This window comes from Grampus griseus (assembly GCF_964374135.1).
Source record: "Grampus griseus genome assembly, chromosome: 4".
Taxonomy (NCBI): domain Eukaryota; kingdom Metazoa; phylum Chordata; class Mammalia; order Artiodactyla; family Delphinidae; genus Grampus; species Grampus griseus.
In genome coordinates, this window is record NC_138997.1 from 58,173,999 (window position 1) to 58,198,156 (window position 24,158).

At 34.4% G+C, this 24,158-nt stretch overlaps 1 protein-coding gene across 1 annotated transcript in view; it reads left to right on the forward strand.

Annotated features, from left to right (window-relative positions):
• Window positions 1-24,158, forward strand: part of LOC309821623 (UDP-glucuronosyltransferase 2C1-like) — a 36,603-nt gene that overhangs the window by 4,960 nt on the left and 7,485 nt on the right. Inside the window, exons 2-5 of the mRNA XM_082653109.1 lie at window positions 1,847-1,995; window positions 8,664-8,795; window positions 21,000-21,087; window positions 22,432-22,651. Of these exons, the coding sequence (XP_082509235.1) occupies window positions 1,847-1,995; window positions 8,664-8,795; window positions 21,000-21,087; window positions 22,432-22,651 (589 nt within the window). The remainder of the gene's footprint in view (window positions 1-1,846; window positions 1,996-8,663; window positions 8,796-20,999; window positions 21,088-22,431; window positions 22,652-24,158) is intronic.

The following is a 24,158-nucleotide window of genomic DNA, read 5'->3' on the forward strand; positions in this document are numbered from 1 at the left end:
TTTATTTCTCCTACAATATTATCTTCATTTCAATAAGATGCATTAATCACACCAGATTACTAAATCAGTAGTGGAGAATTAACAGGAAAAAGATATCATCTTGATATGAAAGAAAGTGAACCAAACATATGACCCTGCAATTCTACTCCTAGGTTTATAACCAAGAAAAATGAACACATATGTCCACAGAAAACATATACATGAATGCTCAGAGCAGCATTATTCATAGTAGACAAACATGAAAACAACCCAAAAGTTCACCAACTAATGAATGAATAAACAAAATGACGTATATCCTTACAAAAATATCATTCAACAGCAAAAAGTAATGAAATACTGATACACGCTACCACGTGGATGACCCATGAAAAACATTATGCTAAATGAAAGAAGGCAGCAAAAAAGACCACATAGTATATGATTTCATTTATATTAAGTTAAATAGGGTTTTTCTGGAATAGGCAAATGAAGCAAAAAGTAGATTAGTGGTTGTCACGGGCTGGGAAGAGGGAGAAATGAAAAATGACTGCCAATGGATACAGGATTTCTTTTGCAAGTAATAAAAATTTTTTTAATTTAATAATGGTGATGGTTTCACAATGTTATAAATGTACTAAAAACTACTCAATAGTTTATTTAAAAAGAAGAATTGTACGGTATATAAATTATACCTCAATAAAACTGTCATTAAGAAAAGCGTGGGTGTAAAGCATCACACAAAGAGAATAAAATTATACCCATGGCTGATACAAATAAGGCTCCAATATGGGGTCTGTACTGGGTCTGAAACTGGATTTTGAATACTTTTGTCATTACCAGAATAAAACCCCTAAATTACTGAGATTTGCTTGTGATCTCTTACATAGATAGATTGTCCTGGTAAGATCAAAACCCTTATATTTTCTGATCAAAACTTTACCACACTTAGAACATCAAGGAGAATATTCAAAAAGCCATGCAGTGAGAAACCAGATAGCTATAGTTTCCTCCTATCAGTGATATGGAGTACGTATTTCAAAAGGACACCAAAACTCTGGGTAAGGTTTTTATACCACAGTAATTGAATAGAATTCAAAAATGAAGCTCTAGTTCCCAACTAAGTAAAATGATTTAATTCAGAGTCACTAATCTGAGTTCTTATTCTGTTAATGTTCACTTGGTTTCCACTTCAGTTCAAAGGTAACCCTTTTGTACTGTTTACCAGCTAAATATGTCAAAATAGCAAATATTTCATCACCAAATTATTATGCAGTGCTCTCTCTTCACCAAAGAGGACAAAGTCTTGTAAAACAGGAGCTATAATTATGTACAGCAAAGGAATAATCACTTTTAAATGTTTATGAAAAGATTTCCATTCCTGATAGGATATAATAAGTATGGAAGCATAGTCCCAAACACCAGAAGAAAAGATGGATACATTTCAAAAGCTGTTTTTAAAAGATATCAGAGGTTTTGGAGCAATGAGGATGAGATAAATTGGAATTCCAGAAGAGGAGGAGACTCTACCATAGTAGGCTGGGATCACTGGCTGAATTTCTTGTTCATTGCTAGGAGCACATGCTGATTCTGAGCTTGGAGTGGGACTCAGGTATGCTCAAGCAGAAAGAGTCTGTTGGCAGAGAGAAAGCAGCAGGCTTTTGCCTTGTTCCATACTTAAATCTGTGTTTGGTTATTCATAATCTCAGTATTGTGTACTCTTGGGGGGCAAAGTCCTATTGATTTCTCATGGGTTGCATAGAACTAATATTGCTTCTTTAAAGATTTTTCTTAGAAAATTCTATCGTAAAACATGTCCCACTTAACATATCAGATTGTTTTCCCTCTATCGTCTTTTATTTTTGTTCAGGAAAACGTACCACATTATGTGAAATTATGGGGAAAGCTGAAATGTGGTTGATTCGAACATACTGGGATTTTGAATTTCCATTCCCTTACTTACCTAATGTTGAATTTGTTGGAGGACTGCACTGCAAGCCTGCAAAGCCCTTACCTAAGGTAATTAAATGTGCTTCTTTTTGCTTCTCTGAGTATTTACCTCCTGGAATCATTTCTAGTTTATTATTTTTTAGTATTTGACCCTCAAACTGAAAACCTGGACACAGGAATTATCCACCTTAGACTATTACATTACCATTAAGTATTTACTACATTATTGTGGTAATCATTAGTGATGCTTATCAAATATGCCACATATTTGACAACAGTAATGTCCCTAGCGCCTGAGTTTAGTGGAATTGTCCAATACTCTCAGGGCAATGAGAATGAACTGAAGTGACAGGTATCACTTCCAGGTCCAACACAATTATCAGGTGCACTTACTCCAGAGTTCTCTTTTCCTTTGTGATGTCTTTGGGCTGTGTTCCAGAGTAGCTACTCTGCCAATCTGAGTCCTGGTTAAAGAATATATATAACAGTTGCAGCTCAATGATGGACATATGACATGAGAAAGAAATAATGTAACAGGGAAGAGCCAAATCTTGACTACATGTTGGATCTGTTTCTTTTACTTTAACCTTTGCTTTCCGCTGCTGTTGTTCACTAAAAGGATACTGTCTATACATAATGGCTTGCCTTGGGGAAACCTACCCCTCTGCCTGAATGTTAAACCAAAGTGCCTTTGTTCAGGCAAACATCCAGACCCTATCCACCTGTGGATGGCTGCAAGAAAGAAGAAATTAACACATCCCCTCCCCGAGGCTGGCCGTTCCAGGTGATATTTACAAAACTTACGGCCTTTTTACTTTACTCCCTCATATCCCCCACACACACTTTGTGCTATAAAAGAAACTGGCATCCAAACCCCGATAAGATGGTTATTTTGAGACTTTAGTCTGCCATCTTCTCAGTTTGCCGGCTTTCTGAATAAAGTCATATTCCTTGCCTCAGCACCTCGTCTTCAGTTCATTGGGCAGTCCTGCAGTGAGCATAGCGAGTTTGGACTTGGTAACAATAAGGTGTTGTTTTAGGCCACTGAGATTTTGGAGCTGAAAGTTATTTTGCATAACCTAGTCTAAAAACTGGACATAGTAGGGAAATTATAATAGTTTGGGAAAAGATCAAATAGAGATTGATGGCCCACCCAAAATCCTGGCATAAGTTCAGTAATGGTGACCTGTTTGGTTTGAATAGAGGAGAGAAATTAGCCTGGAGAGATTATCGGAGGATAGGTTATAAATAAACAAATGGGCAGTACTAAGTATTCTTTACTTCAAATTTAAGGTCAATGAATGATCAATGTATACTTTTTAAGCAGTAACGTGATACAACTTACCCTTTCATAAATATTATCTATTGAATTGTTTGGAATGGAGCAAGATTTAAAGGAGGGAAATGAGCTGAGATAGAAGTGCAATAGTTCCTGCAAGCCATTGTAGAGATCCAAACTACAATATGATAACAATTTTGAGTATAAATGGAGAGGTTTAGGAAGTATTTACAAAGAAAGTCAATAGGATTTTCTGATAGGCTAGAGATTAAGGGAGAGATTTCCAGAATTAATCTTTGGCTTTTTGTTTCTTTGTACATGTCATTTCTTTACATTTCTTTCTTTATTTTTTGTACAGGCAATTTAGTAGAGAATATTATCATTTACGAGGAGAAGAAGGAAAGGGGAACAGTTGTGAGGGAAAATGATTTGTTCATATTTGCATATGTTGAATGTGGTACAATGCAGTGTCTAGCAAGCATCTACCAAATACATTGGTTTATCTCAGGGAACAGATTTACATAGTATTTATGGTTTTTTAAATTAATAGACTATTTTTAGAGACACATTCACAGCAAAATGGAGCACAAAGTACAGAGAGTTCCACCTATCTCTTGCCCCCTCCCATGCACAGCTTCCCCAACCATCAATATCCCACACTCCTGCAGCACATTTGTTACATTTTATGAACTAACATTCACATTAATCTCAACCAATGTCCACTGCATACAAAAATGTTAACTCTTTGTGTTGTACATTCTATATTTTGATAAATACGTAATGACATGTATCTACCCGTATACTGTCATACAGACTCTCCACTGTCCTAAAAATTCCCTGTGCTCCACTTCTTCATCCTTCCCTGTCCCTAAATCTCTGGAAATCACCTTTTTTTTTTACTTTCTCCATAGATTTGCCTTTTCCATAAGCAGTAGTCTCACATTTGTAGTCAAGGAATAAGAACTCATGACTTTTTACTGGCTGCATTTTGTGAGCATTACATCACCCAGAGTGAAAAACAGAACTTGGGGTGGATCAAAATACTATAAACTAGATGCCTAAGGCTTCTGTGAAGAGGGGTTATTCCTGAAAACCTGACCATTGACATTAGAGAAATAGATGAAAGTATAGAATAAAGACATAAAGACAAGTATACTTTTTTAAAAAATTGAACTTTTAAAAAATATTTTATTATTTTTTTTTACTAGGGTATACTTGCTTTACAATGTTGTGTTAGTTTCTACTGTACAGTGAAGTGGAGTTCCCTGTGCTATACAGCAAGTTCTCACTAGTTATCTATTTTTTACATATTAGTGTATATATGTCAATCCCAATCTCCCTATTTATCCCACCCCCCCTTTCCTCCCTGGTTGTCCATACATTTGTTCTCTACATCTGTGTGCTATTTCTACCATGCAAACAAGTTCATCTGTACCATTTTTCTAGATTCCACATACATGTGTTAATGTGTGATATTTTTCTCTTTCTGATTTAACTTCACTCTGTATGACAGTCTCTAGGTCCATCCACATTTCTACAAATGACCCAGTTTCATTCCTTTTTATGGCTGAGTAATATTCCATTGTCTATATGTACCACATCTTCTTTATCTATTCATCTGTCGATGGGCATTTAGGTTGCTTCCATTACCTGGCTATTGTAAATGGTGCCACAAAGAACATTGGGATACATGTGTCTTTTTGAATTTTGGTTTTCTCTGGGTTTATGCCCAGTAGTGGGATTGCTGGGTCATATGGTAATTCTATTTTTAGCTTTTTAAGGAACCTCCATAGTGTTCTCCATAGTGGTTGTATCAATTTACATTCTCACCAACAGTGCAAGAGGGTTCCCTTTTCTCCACATCCTCTCCAGCATTTATTGTTTGTAGATTTTTTGATGATGGCCATTCTGACTGGTCTGAGGTGATATATCATTGAAATTTTGATTTGCGTTTCTCTAATAATTAGTGATGTTGAGTAGCTTTTCATGTGTTTTTTGGCCATCTGTATATCTTCTTTGGATAAATGTCTATTTAGGTCTTCTGCCCATTTTTGGATTGGGTTGTTTGTTTTTTTGATATTGAGCTGCATGAGCTGTTTGTATATTTTGGAGATTAATCCTTTGTTGATTCATTTACAAATATTTTCTTCCATTCTGAGGGTTGTCTTTTTGCCGTTTTATGGTTTCCCTTGCTGTGCAAAAGCTTTTAAGTTTCATTAGGTCCCATTTGTTTATTTTTTTTTTTATTTCCATTACTCTAAAAGGTGGGTCAAAAAGATCTTGCTGTGATTTATGTCAAAGAGTGTTCTGCCTATGTTTTCTTCTAAGAGTTTTATGTTGTCCGGTCTTACATTTAGGTCTTTAATCCATTTTGAGTTTATTTTTGTGTATGGTGTAAGGGAGTGTTCTAATTTTATTCTTTTACGTGTAGCTGTCCAGTTTTCTCAGCACCACTTATTGAAGAGGCTGTCTTTTCTCCATTGTATATTCTTGCCTCCTATGTCATAGATTAGTTGACCATAGGTGCGTGGGTTTATCTCTGGGCTTTATATCCTGTTCCATTGATCTATATTTCTGTTTTTGTGCCAGTATCTTTGGAATATGGTCTTTTCTTCTTAAACTTTAGCCGCATCTACTGAAGAAATAGAGGGAGAATCACAGTTAATCATGTATGTGTGTTCTTATAACTCTCAGCACAACAATCCTCTAGTGAATGTGACCCAACTAGGGATCTGCAGTAAGACTCAGACTTTCATCTCTTTCTTGTAAGGAAGACGTACGAAAACGTTGGGGAGAGGAGTGAAAAATTTCCCTCGCACTACAACATGATAAAAATGTCAGTTTGATTTTGAATGCCACAACATAAGTTTGTGGAATTACAGAATTTGTTTTTCGTGCATCTCAGGGCAACAGAATGTATTAATCATACTCTCAGTTCATTCCACTCCATAATCAGCCCATGGCAAACATCTCTTTTGATTAATTTTTCTTACATTTTTTCTTTATCTTCTTCTCTTCCATTACCCCACAACCAGTGGGCACCCAGTCAAATGAATTTAATGTTTATCATCTTATTTCAATTTAAACAGATAACTGTGTATCCTTAAACTATATGTAGAAATGATTTGAGTTGTTTAATTATATAAATGATGTTATGCTATGATTCACATTTTCTCATTCTTATTAGTATATATAATTTTTTTCATATGTATCCAAGTTTCAATTTGTAAATGCATTTCATTCATTCTGACTGTAGCAGAGAATTTTGGTATCAGGAATGCTTAGGGGGTTACATCTTCCACATTTTATCTAGACCTTGATTATTATTCTATTTTCTAATACGGGTCAGTTTCACAGAGGTAAAGGGATATCACACTGATGAATTTTATTTGTAATCTCCATTTATAGCAAAGTTGAACATTGTTTCAGAAACTTATCAATTATCCTTATTTTCCCTTTGTGAAACTCATATATTTAGTATATTTTTTGGATAATCTTTTTTTTCCAAGTAATATCAATTCTTTCCATCATTTAGAATATCTAGGTATAAATCCTTGATCTAGCCATTGCAAATATCTTCTCCTATGACTCCATATATTTGTTAATATTTTCTCTAATTACCTTTTTTAAACATAAAGTACCAAATTTGATGTAATCAAATCCATCTTTTTATACATTATGATTTGTACTTTTAAAAATCTCATTTAAAATACTTTTCTCTTTACTAAGGTTAAAAAGACATTCTCCTATATTTTATTGTTAAATGTATAATATTCTATTTTAACATGATACATTTAATCCATTCAGATTTTTAAAATTAATACATGATAGGAGGTAAATATTCACCTCCCTTTTTTGTCTGAATAATGAACATATTATTGTACCACCAGTTAATAAACCATCCACTCAGTGTGATATTTTCTCACTGATTATCCCAATGAATTATATCATCTTATCATACAGGAGGGTTTCACATACTCATGGCTCTCTTTCTGGCCTCACTACTTTATTCTATTGTTGACTTTGTTAGCAGGTCAGTAGATTTCATTTTGTATTGTTTATTATTATCGGATTGAAATAGTCTCCAGTACTCCTTTTTCTTTTTCAAAGTTTATTCATTATTTATGAAAATGTATTTTTATATACTTTTTAAAATATTTCCTAGTATCTGAAGAATATGATGATATAATTGAAAATAAATTTGAAGTGATTGATAGCTTTACATATTATATCAATCCATCTATAAATACAGTGTAACAGTTAATTTTATACATCAATTTACCTGGGCCAGGTACCCAGATATTTAGCCAAACATCACTCTGGAAGTTTCTGTGAGGGTATTTTTTTGATGACATAAACATTTAAATATGTGGACCTTGAGTAAACAAATTGCCCTCCATTATGTGGCTGAGGCTCATCCAATTAGCTGAAGACCTGAATAGAACAAAAGACTGAACACTCCCAAGAAAAATAAGAATTCTGCCAGTAGACAGCCTTCAGACTTGAACTAGAGCAATGGCTCTTATCTGAGTCTCCAGCCGTATGGCCTATTCTGCAGATTAAACTTTCCAAACTCCATAATCATGTGAGTTAATTCCTTAATATAAATTTCTTCCTTGTCTTTCCACTTTAAGTCTTACACATTTTTATCTTCTCTTATTTGGTTGAATTAGTTTTGCTACTAGTTCAGCATAGGATGAAAAGATTTTTTTTTACTTCATTATAATTAGATATGATATTTTTATTTTTAATGGAAAGCCATATATTTCTACTATATTACTGTTAACCTCAGAGTATTCATTATAGTTCTTTCTGCATGTCTTATATGGTCAGGAATTTATATGTCTACCTCGTTTCTAAATGTGTTTGTGGAAGCTTATACGAAGAGAAAATGTAACCAAAATAAAAGAAAATTGAAATTTAGAGAACAGAAAAAAGTAAATATACAAAAAATATGTCATTATACTGACGGTGATTCAGCAGAAAAATGAATGATAATCTTATTAGCATCCAAAACTAAATATAAAGTGAAGCACCAGAACTATTTAACTTAAACTAGAAATTTGGCTCTGCCAGCTACTGCTGCGTAGACTTGGACAAATTACTTAACCTTACTGAGATAGCTTTCTCATCTGTAAATGTATACATATCTCTTAAGATTCCCGTATATCTAAGTTAAATCATACATGTAAAGAGCTCTGTAATTGGGAGAAGATAACATGTAGTCAATAATTTGTAAACACACACACACACTCCCCTCTATCATGCTGAAGGGAACCTCCATTTAAATCATTTTTAATTTGCTTAATAACCAGTGATTTCAGGTTATATTTTGTACACTGAAATGGTTAACATACGAAAAAACAGAAGTGTTCTAAGAATTCAGACATATTGAGAAAAGTGTGTGACATTCTTGTAAATATCAACTTTCATATAACAAAGACTATTTCCCTCACAGGAGTTAGAAAAGTTTGTTCAAAGCTCTGGAAAACATGGAGTTGTGGTGTTTACTCTGGGGTCAATGATCAAAAACCTCACAGAAGAAAAGTCTAATGTGATTGCATCAGCCCTTGCCCAGATTCCTCAGAAGGTCAGATAATCTTACTTTTTCAGTAACAGCTTCTTTAAATTCCATGAAGATATCCTTAAAAGTGTGCTTAAAAACGTAGGAAAAGTTATTGGTATTGTTAGTGTCAATTTAACTGAACTGTAAAGAAAAAATACTAAATGGTAAAACAGAATATTTGATTCTTATCTTGCTTTAAACCTGACATTACTAACAGGAAAACATATTGCACAATTTTCTTTAAATAGTGACCTAAAACTTAATCATTCACTACTGTCAAACAATCAGTCAGCTTTGTGTCTAGGTTTTAAGGCTTCCATGTAATCTAACATTGTTTTTTGGTGTTTATTGAGTTTTTTGGTTTGTTTCTTCATTTTTTAATCTGAGACATATACACAAGTTACAACTACCTTGATGGAGAATAAAGGAATAGATATTCAAAAATACAGCCTTAATTCACTGGATGCCTTAGGACTATATTTCCTTATAATTAATGGATTTGTGCCAGGCCGTGGTTGAGCCTGGAATTGACAACTTAGATTCCTGGAATACTCCTAAATAGATACTCTTCATTTTAAACAGTTAAAATCTTTAATAATACAGTACAAGATTTATGCAGTTCACTCCTTGAAGTTCCCCAAAATTATAACTTTTTATTTATACCATTCTAGGTTATAACTGAGTGGCACTGTTTTTAAACCACCATGAACACTTTTTTCCCCTACATTTAGTTAAAATAGAAAATTGCATGTAAATTTAAGTTACAAATGCTCACGATAATTATTGTATTCATAACCAAATTACTTTCAATAATTGTTTTGTGGAAGCAGCACCCATCTAAATATTTAATCTAAATTCCATCTTCATAAAAATATTAAACTTTCAATTGCATTAAAATACAATGTTTAGGGGTGAAACCAGGGTAGACTAGGAAGCACTAAGACCTGTCTCTCTACCTAAACAAAATTGTACTAGCAAAAACTGTCTGAAGTAACTATATTGGAACTCTGGACTCTAACTGAGCACTTGCAACTCGCAGTGGAAAAACTGAGCGGGAACTGTGGTTAATTTTAGTCAATGTCATCCCTTTAGAATAGCAGCATCTTCAAAGTCTTCATCACTCTGTCCCATGGCAGCCAACATGCCTGCATTCCTGGTGTAATTTGGTGGAACTGGTAGACAATAAGACCTTATCCTCCAAATACTGTGGTTCTGCATTCTAATTGCTGATTACTGCCCATGGTCATTGAGGTATATGCACAGAAGCTGGGCACAGTTGTTTCAACATTCATTAGAAGAAGCAACTTCCAGGGGTTTTAAAGGATAAGCTTTTTCTTTTTTCTTTTTACTTTTTTCTCCATTTGGGAGCCAGGCATTAGAGAATTAGACATTTAAAAAAAACAACCTCACAAATAGTGGAATTTACAAAATTATGTGCATGTCCAGAGAAAAACACTGGCTCATAATATACCTGAGAAGACCTAAAACTTTAACCTCACCCTGATTTCTAGCAAAGAGAAACACTTCAACAACAGCAACAACAAAATCAAACTCTAACAAGGGGCAAATCTGATGTCTGAAGATAGAACATTATAAAAAGCAAATGTACAATACTCGAAAAATATCACAAGGCATACAAAGATAGATGAAAGTATGGCCCAATCAAAGAAACAAAATAAACTGAGAGAAACCATTCTTGAGGGAGCCTGGATTTTGGAATTACTAGAAAAAGCCTTTAAAACCACATTTTTAAAGATGTACAAAGAACTAAGGGAAGACAATGACAAAGAAAAGAAAATGATGGAGGAACAAAAGGAAATATTGATAATGAGAAAGAAATTATTTTTAAAAAGAATCAAAAAGAAATTCCAGAGGTTAAAAATTACAATAACTATAATGAAAAGTTCACCTCAGGGGTTCAAAACCAGATATGAGCAGGCAAAATCATCAGCAAACTTGAAGAAAGGATATTTGAAATTATCGAGTTCAAGGAAGAAAAATGAATGAAGAAAAATGAACAAAGCCTATGGGACTTGTGGGACACCATCCTGTGAATGAGCATACACATTGTGGGAGTCCCAGAAAGAGAGAAATGGGCAGAATGGGCGGAAAGAATATTTAAAGAAATAATGGCTTAACATAGTCCCAATTTAATAAAATACATAAATTTACAAATCCAAGAAGCTTAGTGAACTTCAAGTTGGATAAACTCAAAGACACCTACACCAAGACACATTATATTCAAGTTGGTGAAAAACAAAGATAATGAGTGACTATTGAAAGAAACAAGGGAAAGAATTCATCACCTAAAAGATATCTTCAATAAAGTGATCAGCCAATTTCTCATCAGAAACACTGGAGGCCAAAAGGCAGTGGATTGATAAATTCAAAGTGCTGAAATACAAACTTGTTAACTGAGAGTTTTATATCAGGCAAAATGTCCTTCAATAATGAAGTAGAGACTTCCCTGGTGGTCCAGTATTTAAGACTCCACCCTCCCAATGCGAGGGCCATGGGTTTGATCCCTGGTGGGGAACTAAGATCCCACATGCCACACAGTGTGGCCTTAAAAAAATTTTTTTAAAGAGTAGAAATTAAGACATTCCCAGATAAACAAAAGTTGAGGGACATCATTAACTCTAGACTTTCCCTGTAAAAAATGCAAAAGGGAATACTTCTTGTTGAAATGAAAGGTTGCTAAACAGTAACACAAAACCATAAGAAGAAATAAAGATCTGCAGTGAGGTAAAATTGCACTAAAGGCAATAATAAAAACTAGTATTATTGTTATTTTTGTTGTAACTCCATTTATTAAAATTTTTTCTTGGGCTTCCCTGGTGGCGCAGTGGTTGAGAGTCTGCCTGCCGATGCAGGGGACACGGGTTCATGTCCCAGTCTGGGAAGATCCCACATGTTGCGGAGTGGCTGGGCCTGTGAGCCATGGCCACTGAACCTGTGCATCCGGAGCCTGTGCTCCACAACAGGAGAGGCCACAACAGTGGAAGGCCCGTGTACCACAAAAAAAAAAAAAAAATTATTGATCTATGTAATTAGGAACAGTATGTATATGTATGTAATTTATGTCATCAATTATAGAAAGAGATGGATGGATCTATAAAGGAGCACATGTTTTTATGCTATTGCAGTTAACCATCAATAGGTCAAAGAATAAGTTACAAAAGTAATATGAAAATATTTGTTTAAATGAATGAAAACACAAGGGACCAAAGCAAGAGATGCAGAGAAAGCAGAGTTCAGAGAGAAATTTATAGCTTCAAGTACCTACATTGAAAAAGAATAATGATCTAAAATCAATTACCTAATCTTATATTTTAAAGAACTATAAAAAGAGGACAAACTAAACCAAAAGCTAGCAGAAGGAAAGAACTAATAAAGACTAGAGCAGAGATAAACAAAACAAACAAACAAAAAACAGAGAAAATCAATAAAACCAAAGGCTGGTTCTCTGAAAAAGTCAGGGAAATTATCAAAACTTTAGCTAGATTCGCAAAGAGGAAAAATCGAGTATATGCAAATAATTAAAATCAGAAATGAACCTAGGGAGATTACTAATGGCTGTACAGAGATTAAAATATTATCAGAGGATATGATGGAGCTGTGTCCAAGATGGAAGAGTAGGAAAACCCCAATCTCACCTCTTCTCACAGGCACACAAAAATAGTTCTGATTTGCAGAGCAACTACTGATGAGAAAAAGAAGATGAGCAGAAAAGATCTTCTACAACTAAAGATATAAAGAAGGAACCACAATGAGCCAGATAGGAGTGATGGAGAAGCAGTATGGTTAAGAGAAAAGAACAAAGAACCAAAATAAGAACAAAATAATGCCATTTGCAGCAACATGGTTGGACCTGGAGATTGGCATACTGAGTGAAGTGAGTCAGAGAAAGACAAATATATGATATCGTTTACATGTGGAATCTAAAAAAAGGCTTCAAGTTACCTTATCTATTGGCTTGGCCAAAAAGTTCTTTTGGGTTTTTCATACAATATTATGGAAAAACCCAAAAGAACTTTTTGGCCAACCCAATACAAAACTGAAATAGAGTTACAGATGTAGAAAATAAACTTATGGTTACAGGGGGGTAAGAGTGGGGGAGGGATAAATTGGAAGACTGAGACTGACACATATACACTACGATATACAAAATAGATAACTAATAAGGACCTACTGCATAACACATGGAATCCTACTCAATACTCTGTAATGGCCTATATGAAAAAAGAATCTTAAAAAGAATGGATATATGTATATGCATAACAGATTCACTTTGCTGTACACATGAAACTAACACAACATTGTAAATCAACTATACCCCAATAAAAATTAAAATAAAATAAAACAAAAGTCATCTATAAAAAAAAAGATTCGTATTTCCAAGTGAGCAAATTAGCAGAGGTTGTTTCCAAGATGTGAACAGTTTGAGCCAAACATTGGGCTCCCCAGCACACATCTCCCGCACCAGGAAGTCAAGCCTTCAGAACACTGGCTTTGAAGGTGAGTGGGGATTACTTTCAGAAGAGCCAAGGGCTCATAGTACTCAACATATAGCACAGAAGATCCCAAGAAGCCCAAATTAGAGCTGCCCTACAGCATGTAGCTCTCATTACTAGAAGAGAGTGCAGTGCTTGGACACATAGGATGTCTCCTGCAAAAGGTCACTTCTCCAATGTCAGGCAATGTAACAAACCTACCAGATATACATTAAAAAAAATCAGCAAATTAGATGAAATAAGGTGACAGAGGAATATGTTCCAAATGAAGCAACAATATGAAACCCTAAAAAAAGAACTAAGTGAAGTGCATATAACAATCTACTTGATAGTGCAATGTAATGACTGTAACGATGTTCAAAGAACTCAGAAGATTAGATGAACAGAGTGAGAAGTTAGAAGTTTTTAACAAAGAGTTAGAAAATATAAAGAAGAATAAAATGGAGATGAATAATACAAAAAATGAAATGAAAAATATACTAGAAGGAATCAATAGCAGATTAGATGATACAGAGAAAGAGAGCAGTGAGCTGAAAGATAAAGTACTGGAAAACACTGAAGCTGAACAGAAAAAAAAAAAAAAAGATGGAGAGATATACCATGTTCTTGGATTGGAAGAATCAACATTGTGAAAATGACTATACTAGACAAAGCAATCTATAGATTCAATGAAATCCTTATCAAGCTATCAATGGCATTTTTCACAGACCTAGAACAAAAAAATTTCACAATTTGTATGGAAACACAAAAGACCCTGAATAGCTAAAGCAATCTTGAGAAAGAAACACAGCTGGAGAAGTCAGGCTCCTGGACTTTAGACTATACTACAGAGCTACAGTAATCAAGACAGTATGGTACTGGCACAAAAACAAATATAGATCAATGGAACAGGATAGAAAGCCCAGAGGTAAACCCATGCACATATGGTCACCTTATCTTTTTTTTTTTTCTAGTATGCGGGCCTCTCACTGTTGTGGCCTCTCCTGTTGCGGAGCACAGGCTCCGGACGCGCAGGCCCAGTGGCCATGGCTCACGTGCCCAGCCGCTCCGCGGCACGCGGGATCCTCCAGGACCAGGGCACGAACCCGTGTCCCCTGCATAGGCAGGCGGACTCTCAACCACTGTGCCACCAGGGAAGCCCCTTGTCACCTTATCTTTGATAAAAGAGGTAAGAACATACAATAGGGGAAAGACAGCCTCTTCAATAAGTGGTGCTGGGAAAACTGGACAGCTACATGTAAAAGAATGAAATTAGAACACTCCCTAACACTATACACAAAATTAAACTCAAAATGAATTAAAGACCTAAATGTAAGGCCAGAACTATAAAACTCTTAGAGGAAAACATAGGCACAGCACTCTATGATATAAATCACAGCAAGATGGTTTTTGACCCACCTCCTAGAGAAATGGAAATAAAAATAAACAAATGGGACCTAATGAAACTTAAAATCTTTTGCACAGCAAAGGAAACCATAAAAAAGATGAAAAGACAACCTTCAGTCTGGAAGAAAATATTTGTATTTGAAGAAACTGACAAAGGATTAATCTCCAAAATTTACAAGCAGCTCATGCAGCTCAATATCAAAAAAACAAAAAACCCAATCCAAAATGGGCAGAAGACCTAAATAGACATTTCTCCAAAGATATAAAGATGGCTAACAAACACATGAAAAGATGCTCAACATCACTAATCATTAGAGAAATGCAAATCAAAACTACAATGAGATGTCACCTCACACAGGTCAGAATGACCATCATCAAAAAATCTACAAACAATAAATGCTGGAGAGGGTGTGGAGAAAAGGGAACCCTCTCGCACTGTTGGTGGGAATGTAAATTGATACAGCCACTATGGAGAACAGTATGGAAGTTCCTTAAAAAACTAAAAATAGAATTACCATATGACCCAGCAATCCCACTACTGGGCATATACCCAAAGGAAACCATAATTCAAAAAGATACATGCACCCCACTGTTCATTGCAGCACTATTTACAATAGTCAGGTCATGGAAGCAACCTAAATGCCCATCGACAGATTAATGGATAAAGAAGATGTTGTACACATATACAGTGGAATATTACTCAGCCATAAAAAGTAAAGAAATTGAGTTATTTGTAGTGAGGTGGATGGACCTAGAGACTGTCATACAGAGTGAAGTGAGTCAGAAAGAGAAAAACTAATGTTGTATATTAAAGCATAAATGTGGAACCTAGAAAAATGGTACAGATGAACCAGTTTGCAGGGCAGCAATAGAGACACAGACGTAGAGAACAAATGTATGGACACCAAGTGGAGAAAGTGGTGGAGGGGAGTGGTGTGATGAATTGAGATTGACATATATACACTAATATGTATAAAATGGATAACTAATGAGAACCTGCTGTATAAAAAAATAAATTAAATTAAATACAAAACTTCAAAAAAAAAAAAAGAGTCATGGACCACAATGTTCATTGCACCTCTGTTTACAATAGCCAGGACATGGAAACAACCTAAGTGTCCATCGACAGATGAATGGATAAAGAAGATGTGGCACACATATACATAAAAAGAAACGAAATTGAGTTATTTGTAGTGAGGTGGATGGACCTAGAGTCTGTCCTACAGAGTGAAGTAAGTCAGAAAGAGAAAAACAAATACCATATGCTAACATATATATGGAATCTAAAAAAAGAAAAAATGGTTTTGAAGAACCTAAGAGCAGGACAGGAATAAAGACGCAGATGTAGAGAATGGACTTGAGGACATGGGGAGGAGGAAAGGTAAGCTGGGACGAAGTGAGAGAGTGGCATGGACGTATATACACTACCAAATGTAAAATAGTTAGCTAGTGGGAAGCAGCCACATAGCACAGGGAGATCAGCTCAGTGCTTTGTGACCACCTAGAAGGGTGGGATAGGGAGGATGGGAGGGAGATGCAAGAGGGAGGAGATATGGGTATCTATGTATACGTATAGCTAATTCACTTTGTTATAAAGCAGAAACTAACACACCATTGTAAAGCAATTATACTCCAATAAAGATTAAAAGAAAAAAAGTCTTTAGCATTACTGTGAACTGGAAAATTAGTCACCCATAGCTTGTAGACCCCAAGTTGAAATTTTAATACAAAGAGAATTGGTGAGGGAGTTATATTAAAACATTAAACCTGTTAATATGTGAACTCTTCAAAAAAAAAAAAAAAGTAATGAAGCCATAATAGCTGAAAACTTCCCTAACTTGGGAAAGGAAATGGTCATCCAAGCAGAGACAATCCCAAATAGAATGAACCCAAAGAAGACCACACCAAGACATGTTGTAATGAAACAGCAAAAATAAAACATAAAGAGAGAATTTTAAAAGCCCAAGGAAAAAGGAACAAGTTAAGTACAAGGAAACTCCCATAAGGCTAAAAGCTGACTAGTCAGCAGAAACACTGCAGGCCTGAAGGGAGTGGCAGGATATATTTTAAATAATGAAAGGGGAAAACTTACAACCAAGAACACTCTACCCAGTAAGGCTCTCATTCAGATTTGATGGAGAGTTCAAAAGTTTTACAAGCAACCAAAAGCTAAGAGAGTTCAGCACCACCAAACTAGGTTTACAAGAAAAGTTAAGGGGACTTCTCTAAGTGAGAAAGAAAAGCCCACAACTAGAAACATAAAAATTGCAAAAGGAAAAATCTCATTGGTAAAGGCAAATATACTGCAAAGTCAGTAAATCAGCCATGTATTAAGCTAGAAGGAAGGCTAAAAGACAAAATTATACAATCATGTATACTCACAATAACTAGTTAAGGGATACACAAAACAAAAAGATTTAAAATATGATGTCAAAAACAGTAAGTGTGGTGAGGGAAGTAAAAAGGCAAGGTTGTTTAAAATGCATTTAATCTTAAGAGATCAGCAACTTAATCAAGTACATATATTTGTATTTATTTTGCTAAGTACAGTGTGAGGAACATGGACAATAAGTATGTAATATCTTCACATGTTTTAACTAGACTTATCATGATAATCATTTTGACACATATAGAAATACCAAATCACTATGTTGTGTAACAGATACTATCATAGTGTTGTAGGTCAGTTTTATTTCAAAAACAAAAAAGAAACAAACAAACTCAAAGAAAAACAGATCAGATTTGTGGTTATCAGAGTCAGGGGATTGGGGAAGGGACAATTGGAAGAAGGTGGTTAAAAGGTTCAAACTTCCAGTTATAAGATAAATAAGTACTAGGGATGCAATAGACATCATAAATTTAGGTAACACTGCTGTACTTTATATGTGAAAATTGCTAAGAGAGTAAATCCTAAGAGTTTTCATGTCAAGAAACTTTTTTTTAAATTTCTTTAATGTTATACCTGCTGTGAGAATCATTTCATAATGTATGTGAGTAGAATCATAATGCTGTACACATTATACTTAGTGCTGTATGTCAATTATATCTCATAAAACTGGAAGATAAAAGAGGATATTATGAAAAGTTGCACAACAAAAATTAGACAATCTAGAAGAAGTGGATAAATGCTTTGAAAAACTCTATTTACTTACACTGACTAAAAAAGAAACAGATTACTTCAACAGACCTATATCAAATTAAGAGACTGAATTAGTAATCAAAGACCTGCCAAAAAGGAAAAATCAGGGTCAGATAACATCAATGGTAAATTCTACCAAATGTTTAAGGAATTGAATAATTAAGGTAATCCTTTTCAAATATTCAAAAAATGTGGAAAGAAGGAAACAATAAATTACTCTATGAGGCCAGATGTTCCCTGTTACAAAAGCCAGATAAAGACATCACACAAGAATAAAATTACGGACCATGATCATCTCTAAATATAGATATTAAAATACTCAAGAAAATATTTGCAGATCAGATCCGCTAGAATGTTGAAAACAGTATTCACCGTAGTAAAATAGTATTTATGCTATTTATGCAAAGTAAATAAATATTACATTCATTGAATTACCAAAAGTAAATCAATCAATGTAATACATTACATGATTATAATGAAGGGGAAATAAAAACACTATCAAATGACCATTTCAACTTACACAGAAAAGGAAGTTGAGAAAATCCAACATTCTCTGCTGATAAAAACTCTCAAGAAACTAGGAATAGAGGGAAAAGCCCTCAAAATGATACAGGGTATTTCTGAAAAACCCACAGCTAATATCATACTCAATGGTGGAAACTAAGATCAGGAACAATACAAGGATGTATTGTTTCACTGCTGTTATATAACCTTATACTAGAAGTTTTAGCATGGGAATTATACAGGAAAAAGAAATGAAAGGCATCCAAATTGGAAAGAGAGAGGTAAAACAATGTGTATTTGCAGATGACATGATCTTATGCATAGAAAATCTCAAGAATTCAGAAAAAGCTACTAGAACTAATTACCAAACTTAACAAAAGTGCAGAATACAAGATTAACATACAAAAATCAGTTTTGTTTATATAAATGTCAGTGAACACACTGAACATGAAATTTTTTAAATTCCATTTACGAAAACAACAAAACAAATACTTAAGAATGAACCTAATTAAGGAAGTAAAATATTTGCTGCTGAAAACCACAAAACATTATTGCTGCAAGAAATTAAAGAATACCTAAATACTTGGAAAGTCATCCCATGTTCATAGATAGGAAAGCTTAACATGGTTAAGAAGTCATTACTATCCAAAGCAATCTACAGATTAATGCAATGCCTATCAAAACTCTAACAGCCTTTTTTATAGAAATGAGTAATCCAATCCTCAACCTCATATGGAACTATAAGAACTACAATCAGACAAAAAAATCTTGAAAAACAACAAAGTTAAAGGAGTCACATTTATAAACATTGAAATTAGAAATATGCTATAATACCTACAGGAAATTAACACTGTTGTACTGGAAGAAGGACAGGCATATAACCCAATGGAACAGAAGAAAATGCAGAAATTAATCCTCATATATATGGTCAATTGATTTTCAACAAGAGTGCAAGACCATTCAATTGGGGGAAAGGACAGTCTCTTCTCAACAAATAATGCTGATAAAATCTTGATATCCACATGCAAAAGATTGAAGTTGGATCCTTACCCTACACCATATGCAAAAGTTAACTGAAAATGGATCAGAGACAAACTTTAGCAGTAAAACTGTAACACTTTCCCAAGAAAATTCTCAGGGAAAACTTTATCACATTGGATTATGTCAGGATTTCATAGATATAACACCAAAGCATAAGCAAAAAAAGTAAAAAAATAAATAAATAAATTGGACTACATCAAATGCAGAACTTTTGTGCATCAAAAGATACTATCAAGAAAGTAAAATACAATGTACAGATTGGGAGAAAATCTTTGCAAATCATATCGCTGACAAGGAATTAACATGCACAATACATAAAGAACTCCTACAGCTCAACAACAGCAACAAAAACCCAATTGAAAAAGGGGAAAGTACTTGAATAGACACTTTTCCAAAGAAGGTATACAAGTGGTCAAAAAGTATATGAAAAGATGCTCAACATCGTTAATCATTAGGGAAATGCAAATCAAAGAACAAAGAGATACCACTTCACATAGGACAGCTATTATTATTAAAAAAAAAAAAAAAAACAAGTGTTAATGGAGAAATGAGACCTCCTGCATTGCTAGTAGGAGAGCAAAATCATGCATCTTCTCTGGAAAACATTTTTGTCGTTCCTCAGAAAATTAAACACGGAGCTATCATATAACCCAATAATTCTAATCCTGGCTATATAGCCAAAAGAATTGAAATCAGGGGCTCAAACAAATACTTGCACACCAATGTTCACAGCAACATTATTCACAATAGTAAATGAGTGGATAAAGAAAATGTGATATACACACAAAACAGAATATTATTCAGCCTTAAAAAGAAAGGAAATTCTGGCATGGTACAACATGCATGACCTTGAAAACAATGCTAAGTGAAATAATGTTAAGCGGGAAAAGGGCAAATACTGTATGATTCCACTTATATCACAAGTCTAGAGTAGTCAAATTCAAAGAGACATGAAGTAGAATGTACTTTACCAGGGGCTAGGGAGTGGAGGAAATAGGGAGTTAGTTATTGCTTAATGGTACAGAGTCTATGTTAGGGAAGGTGAAAATATCTGGGGTATAGATAGTGCTTATGGTTACAAACATTATAGATGTATTTAATGCCACCAAATTCTATACTTACAATACTTTAAAATGATAAATATCATTATGTATATTTTACTATAATTAAAAAAGGCAATGCTTGATTCTATATTAATGTGTGTGTGTGTGTATATATATATATATACACACACACACATACATATATATATATAACAAAGGTCAAAGCACTAACAGTTTCTTAGTGAGGTAAATAACATCTCTCCCCTTTGCCTCTGAAAACTGTTTCAAAAATCCTCTTTACCAGAATGGCTTAGTAACACCACTATGTAATTGTTTCAGGTACAGGTTATCTTTTTTCTTCATCTCCTAAGTAAGAATTAACCTGATGATGATAGCTTATCGATTAGGATTATTGCAAGCATTTGTAAACATGGTTATAGCATCAATGGTTTAAAAACATTCATTACTTAATCACTTCAGGTCTCAGTTTGCTTGTGTATTACCTGGAGGCACCGAACCAGATTAATTCTCAGTCAGTTGCTTCCTTCTGATAGGATGTGATTCTAAAAATTTTCTAGAGTAAAGGCATTTATCTTAACAGGTCCTATGGAGATACACAGGAAAGAAACCAGAAACTTTAGGAGCCAATACCCGACTATATGAGTGGATTCCACAGAATGATCTTCTTGGTAAGACCAAAGAGAAGCAAAATTAAATGGAAGTGAATGAGGGATAATCTGAATGATTACTCAATAACAAATAAATCCAACAAATTTCTATTCAAAATAAGGAATAAACAACAACAACAAAAAACCCTTGATGTCTTCTTCACATTTCTTGTGGAGCTTGTTAAAGAAAAAATTATAAATGGCACTTGATAAAGACTGTAAGGCACACATTATTCAACACCATCATGATACATATAGCTACTACTGCAATAGACTTCTACAGTAAGTCAGAGAGATTGGGCTCAACTCTGAGTGCAAAAAGGAAAAGTGGGAAATTTGTAGGCAAAGTTCAGAGTAGGGGGTGTCACTGGATGGCAGATTACTAAGGAAACCTCAGGGCCAAGTGGGTACCCTGGCAAAACTGCCTGAATCAGATTCTTGCTGAAGGCAAACATCACTTGGGGGATGGTGAAGTATGAAGCAACAGCTACATAGGGTGATCAGATATCAGGTTGGAAGAGTCTCGCTAAACTGACTTAGTAGGATGCTTGCTAAAATTGGGCAATGCAGAGATAAACAAATAAACCCCCAAATCAGGGCCTAGTTGAGAAGAGAGTTCAGAGGAGTTTGACTAGACTTTGGTCAAGGATAGAATCTTTGTTAAGTTCTAACATAAATATGGAATTTATAATTCTCGCATTTATGATACAATCTCTCCCTCCTCAGAATCAGAGTCAAGGAAAGTACCTTTAGATCAGGCTCTCATTAACTTTTGTATACAATATTTCAGCATCATCCTGACTCTGTATCCATTTTCTCCCACCTCTCTTCTCTTTTTCTCACTATAACTATTTGAAAAAAATCTGATAAACCATTTCACCAACTATAATGTTATAAATGGTTCCATATTACTCAAAATAAAGGGCAAATTCCATTTTCCTAAACAGAAACCTCATGATCTTGCCCTCATCTATCTTTCTAGCCATTCTCACATTGAAACCCTGCATATATTACCCCCCTTCTCCAACCACAGAAGCATTTTTTTCTTAAATCCCTCAGTCCTGTTTACTAAAGAATTCTCACCCCAAAAACTTGTCCAAAGGCAAGTATTTTTCATCATTTAACTCTGTGCAAACCTTTCAGAGGCTTATGGGATCACTTAATTGCTGGAATCACTAGTTGCTGCTTAGCATGGAATAATCAATTGCTGCTTTCTTTAGAGTTTATAGGCATTTACATATGGCCTCATGGCACACAATTATATAGAAGATGCTCCATAATTGAATTATTTATACAAGTGTCATGATTTTCTGTTTCTGAAACTCTTACAACATAGAATAATGATATATATTTTTTTCTTTTTAGGTCATCCCAAAACCAGAGCTTTTATTACTCACTGTGGAACCAATGGGATCTATGAAGCTATTTACCATGGGATCCCTATGGTGGGAATTCCTCTGTTTGGTGATCAGCATGATAATATTGCTCGTATAAAAGCCAAAGGGGCAGCTGTTGAAGTAGACTTGCAAAGAATGACAAGTTCCGATCTGCTTAACACTTTGAAAGCAGTTATTAACAACCCTTCGTGAGTATAGAATATATTCTTTTCTGAGAAGCATCAGTATTTTAAAAGGAGTAAATTGTTTTATTCTACTAAATTGATTACTTTTACATAATCACCAGGGGCTGGCTAACATTAAATATGATTGGCTTATACCTTTCAAATTTTATGAATGCATTTAGATTCACCTGGGCAATAGATTACTGGGCAACAACGTACAATCTCAAAGAAATACTAAATTTATTTAAATAAACTAAGCTATTACTAAATATTATTATTTTTATTAATAGTGTTTGTTGTTTATTTCTTAAAAATTGCAGATATTACCATTATAAAGAATTCAGGCAATATGACAAAAACATAAGGAGATAAAAATGAAAACCCACTTAACTCTCCTCATGTAGCTATAACCAATTACCAGTAGAAATATTACCTCAGCTATTTCCTTGTGCTAATTAATAAATAGAAAAGAAAAATAATCCTATAAAAATGGGATCATGTTACTTTTTAATTAAAAATATTTCAAGAGAAAGTCAATGAAGTAAAATTGAGAGCTCCAAGTGGAGACATAGAAGACCCCAGCCTCCCTGTCCCCTGAAAAAGATCAACAATTAGACACTATCCATGAATAAAAATATCTCTGGGAGAGCTCTAAAGTTCACTTAAGAAATTTTAGCAACAATGTGGAACAAAAAAACTCTGAGAATAATCACACAAGAACAGTGAAGACAGCTTATTTATGCCTGCATCATCCCATCCCCAGGCCAGCATTGCTCAGCACCAACAGAGAAATTCCCAGCTAGAAAGAGTTCCTCATCAGGAAGGGAAGAGTGAACTGAGCTTCTAAAGGCTTCTAAAGCCTTTTGGGGCACAGAAGTAGAAAAACCAATCCTAAATTTGTATGAAGCCACAAAATATCTCAAATAGCCAAAGAAGTCCTGAGAAAGAAGAATGAAGCTGAAGGCATCCCACTTCCTACTTCAAACTATACTGCAAAGCTATAGTAAATTTAAAAGTATGGTATTGGCATAAAAATAGACAAATAGACCAAAGGACAGGATTGAGAGCACTGAAACAAACCTTCATATACAAAGTTGAATAATATTTGAAAAAAGAGCCAAGAATAATCAATAGGAAAATGGTTGTCTCTTCATTAAATGGTACTGGGGTAAATTGATAATCATATGCAGGAGAATGAAATTTGGAACTCTATGTTCCATCACTTAGAATCATTGACTAGAAATGGATTAAATAGTAAAACATAACCTGAAACCATGAAACTCCCAGAAGAAAACAAAGGGGAAAAATTCCTTGACAAGGGTTTTGCCAACAATATTTTAGGTATGACACCAACAACACAAGGAACAAATGCAAAAATCAACAAGTGGGACTACATCAAACTTAAAAGCTTCTGCACAGCAAAATAAATGATCCACAAAATGAAAGGCAACTGGCAAAATGGAAGAAAATACTTGCAAAGTACATATCTGATAAGAGGTTAATATACAAAACATATAAAGAACTCTTATAA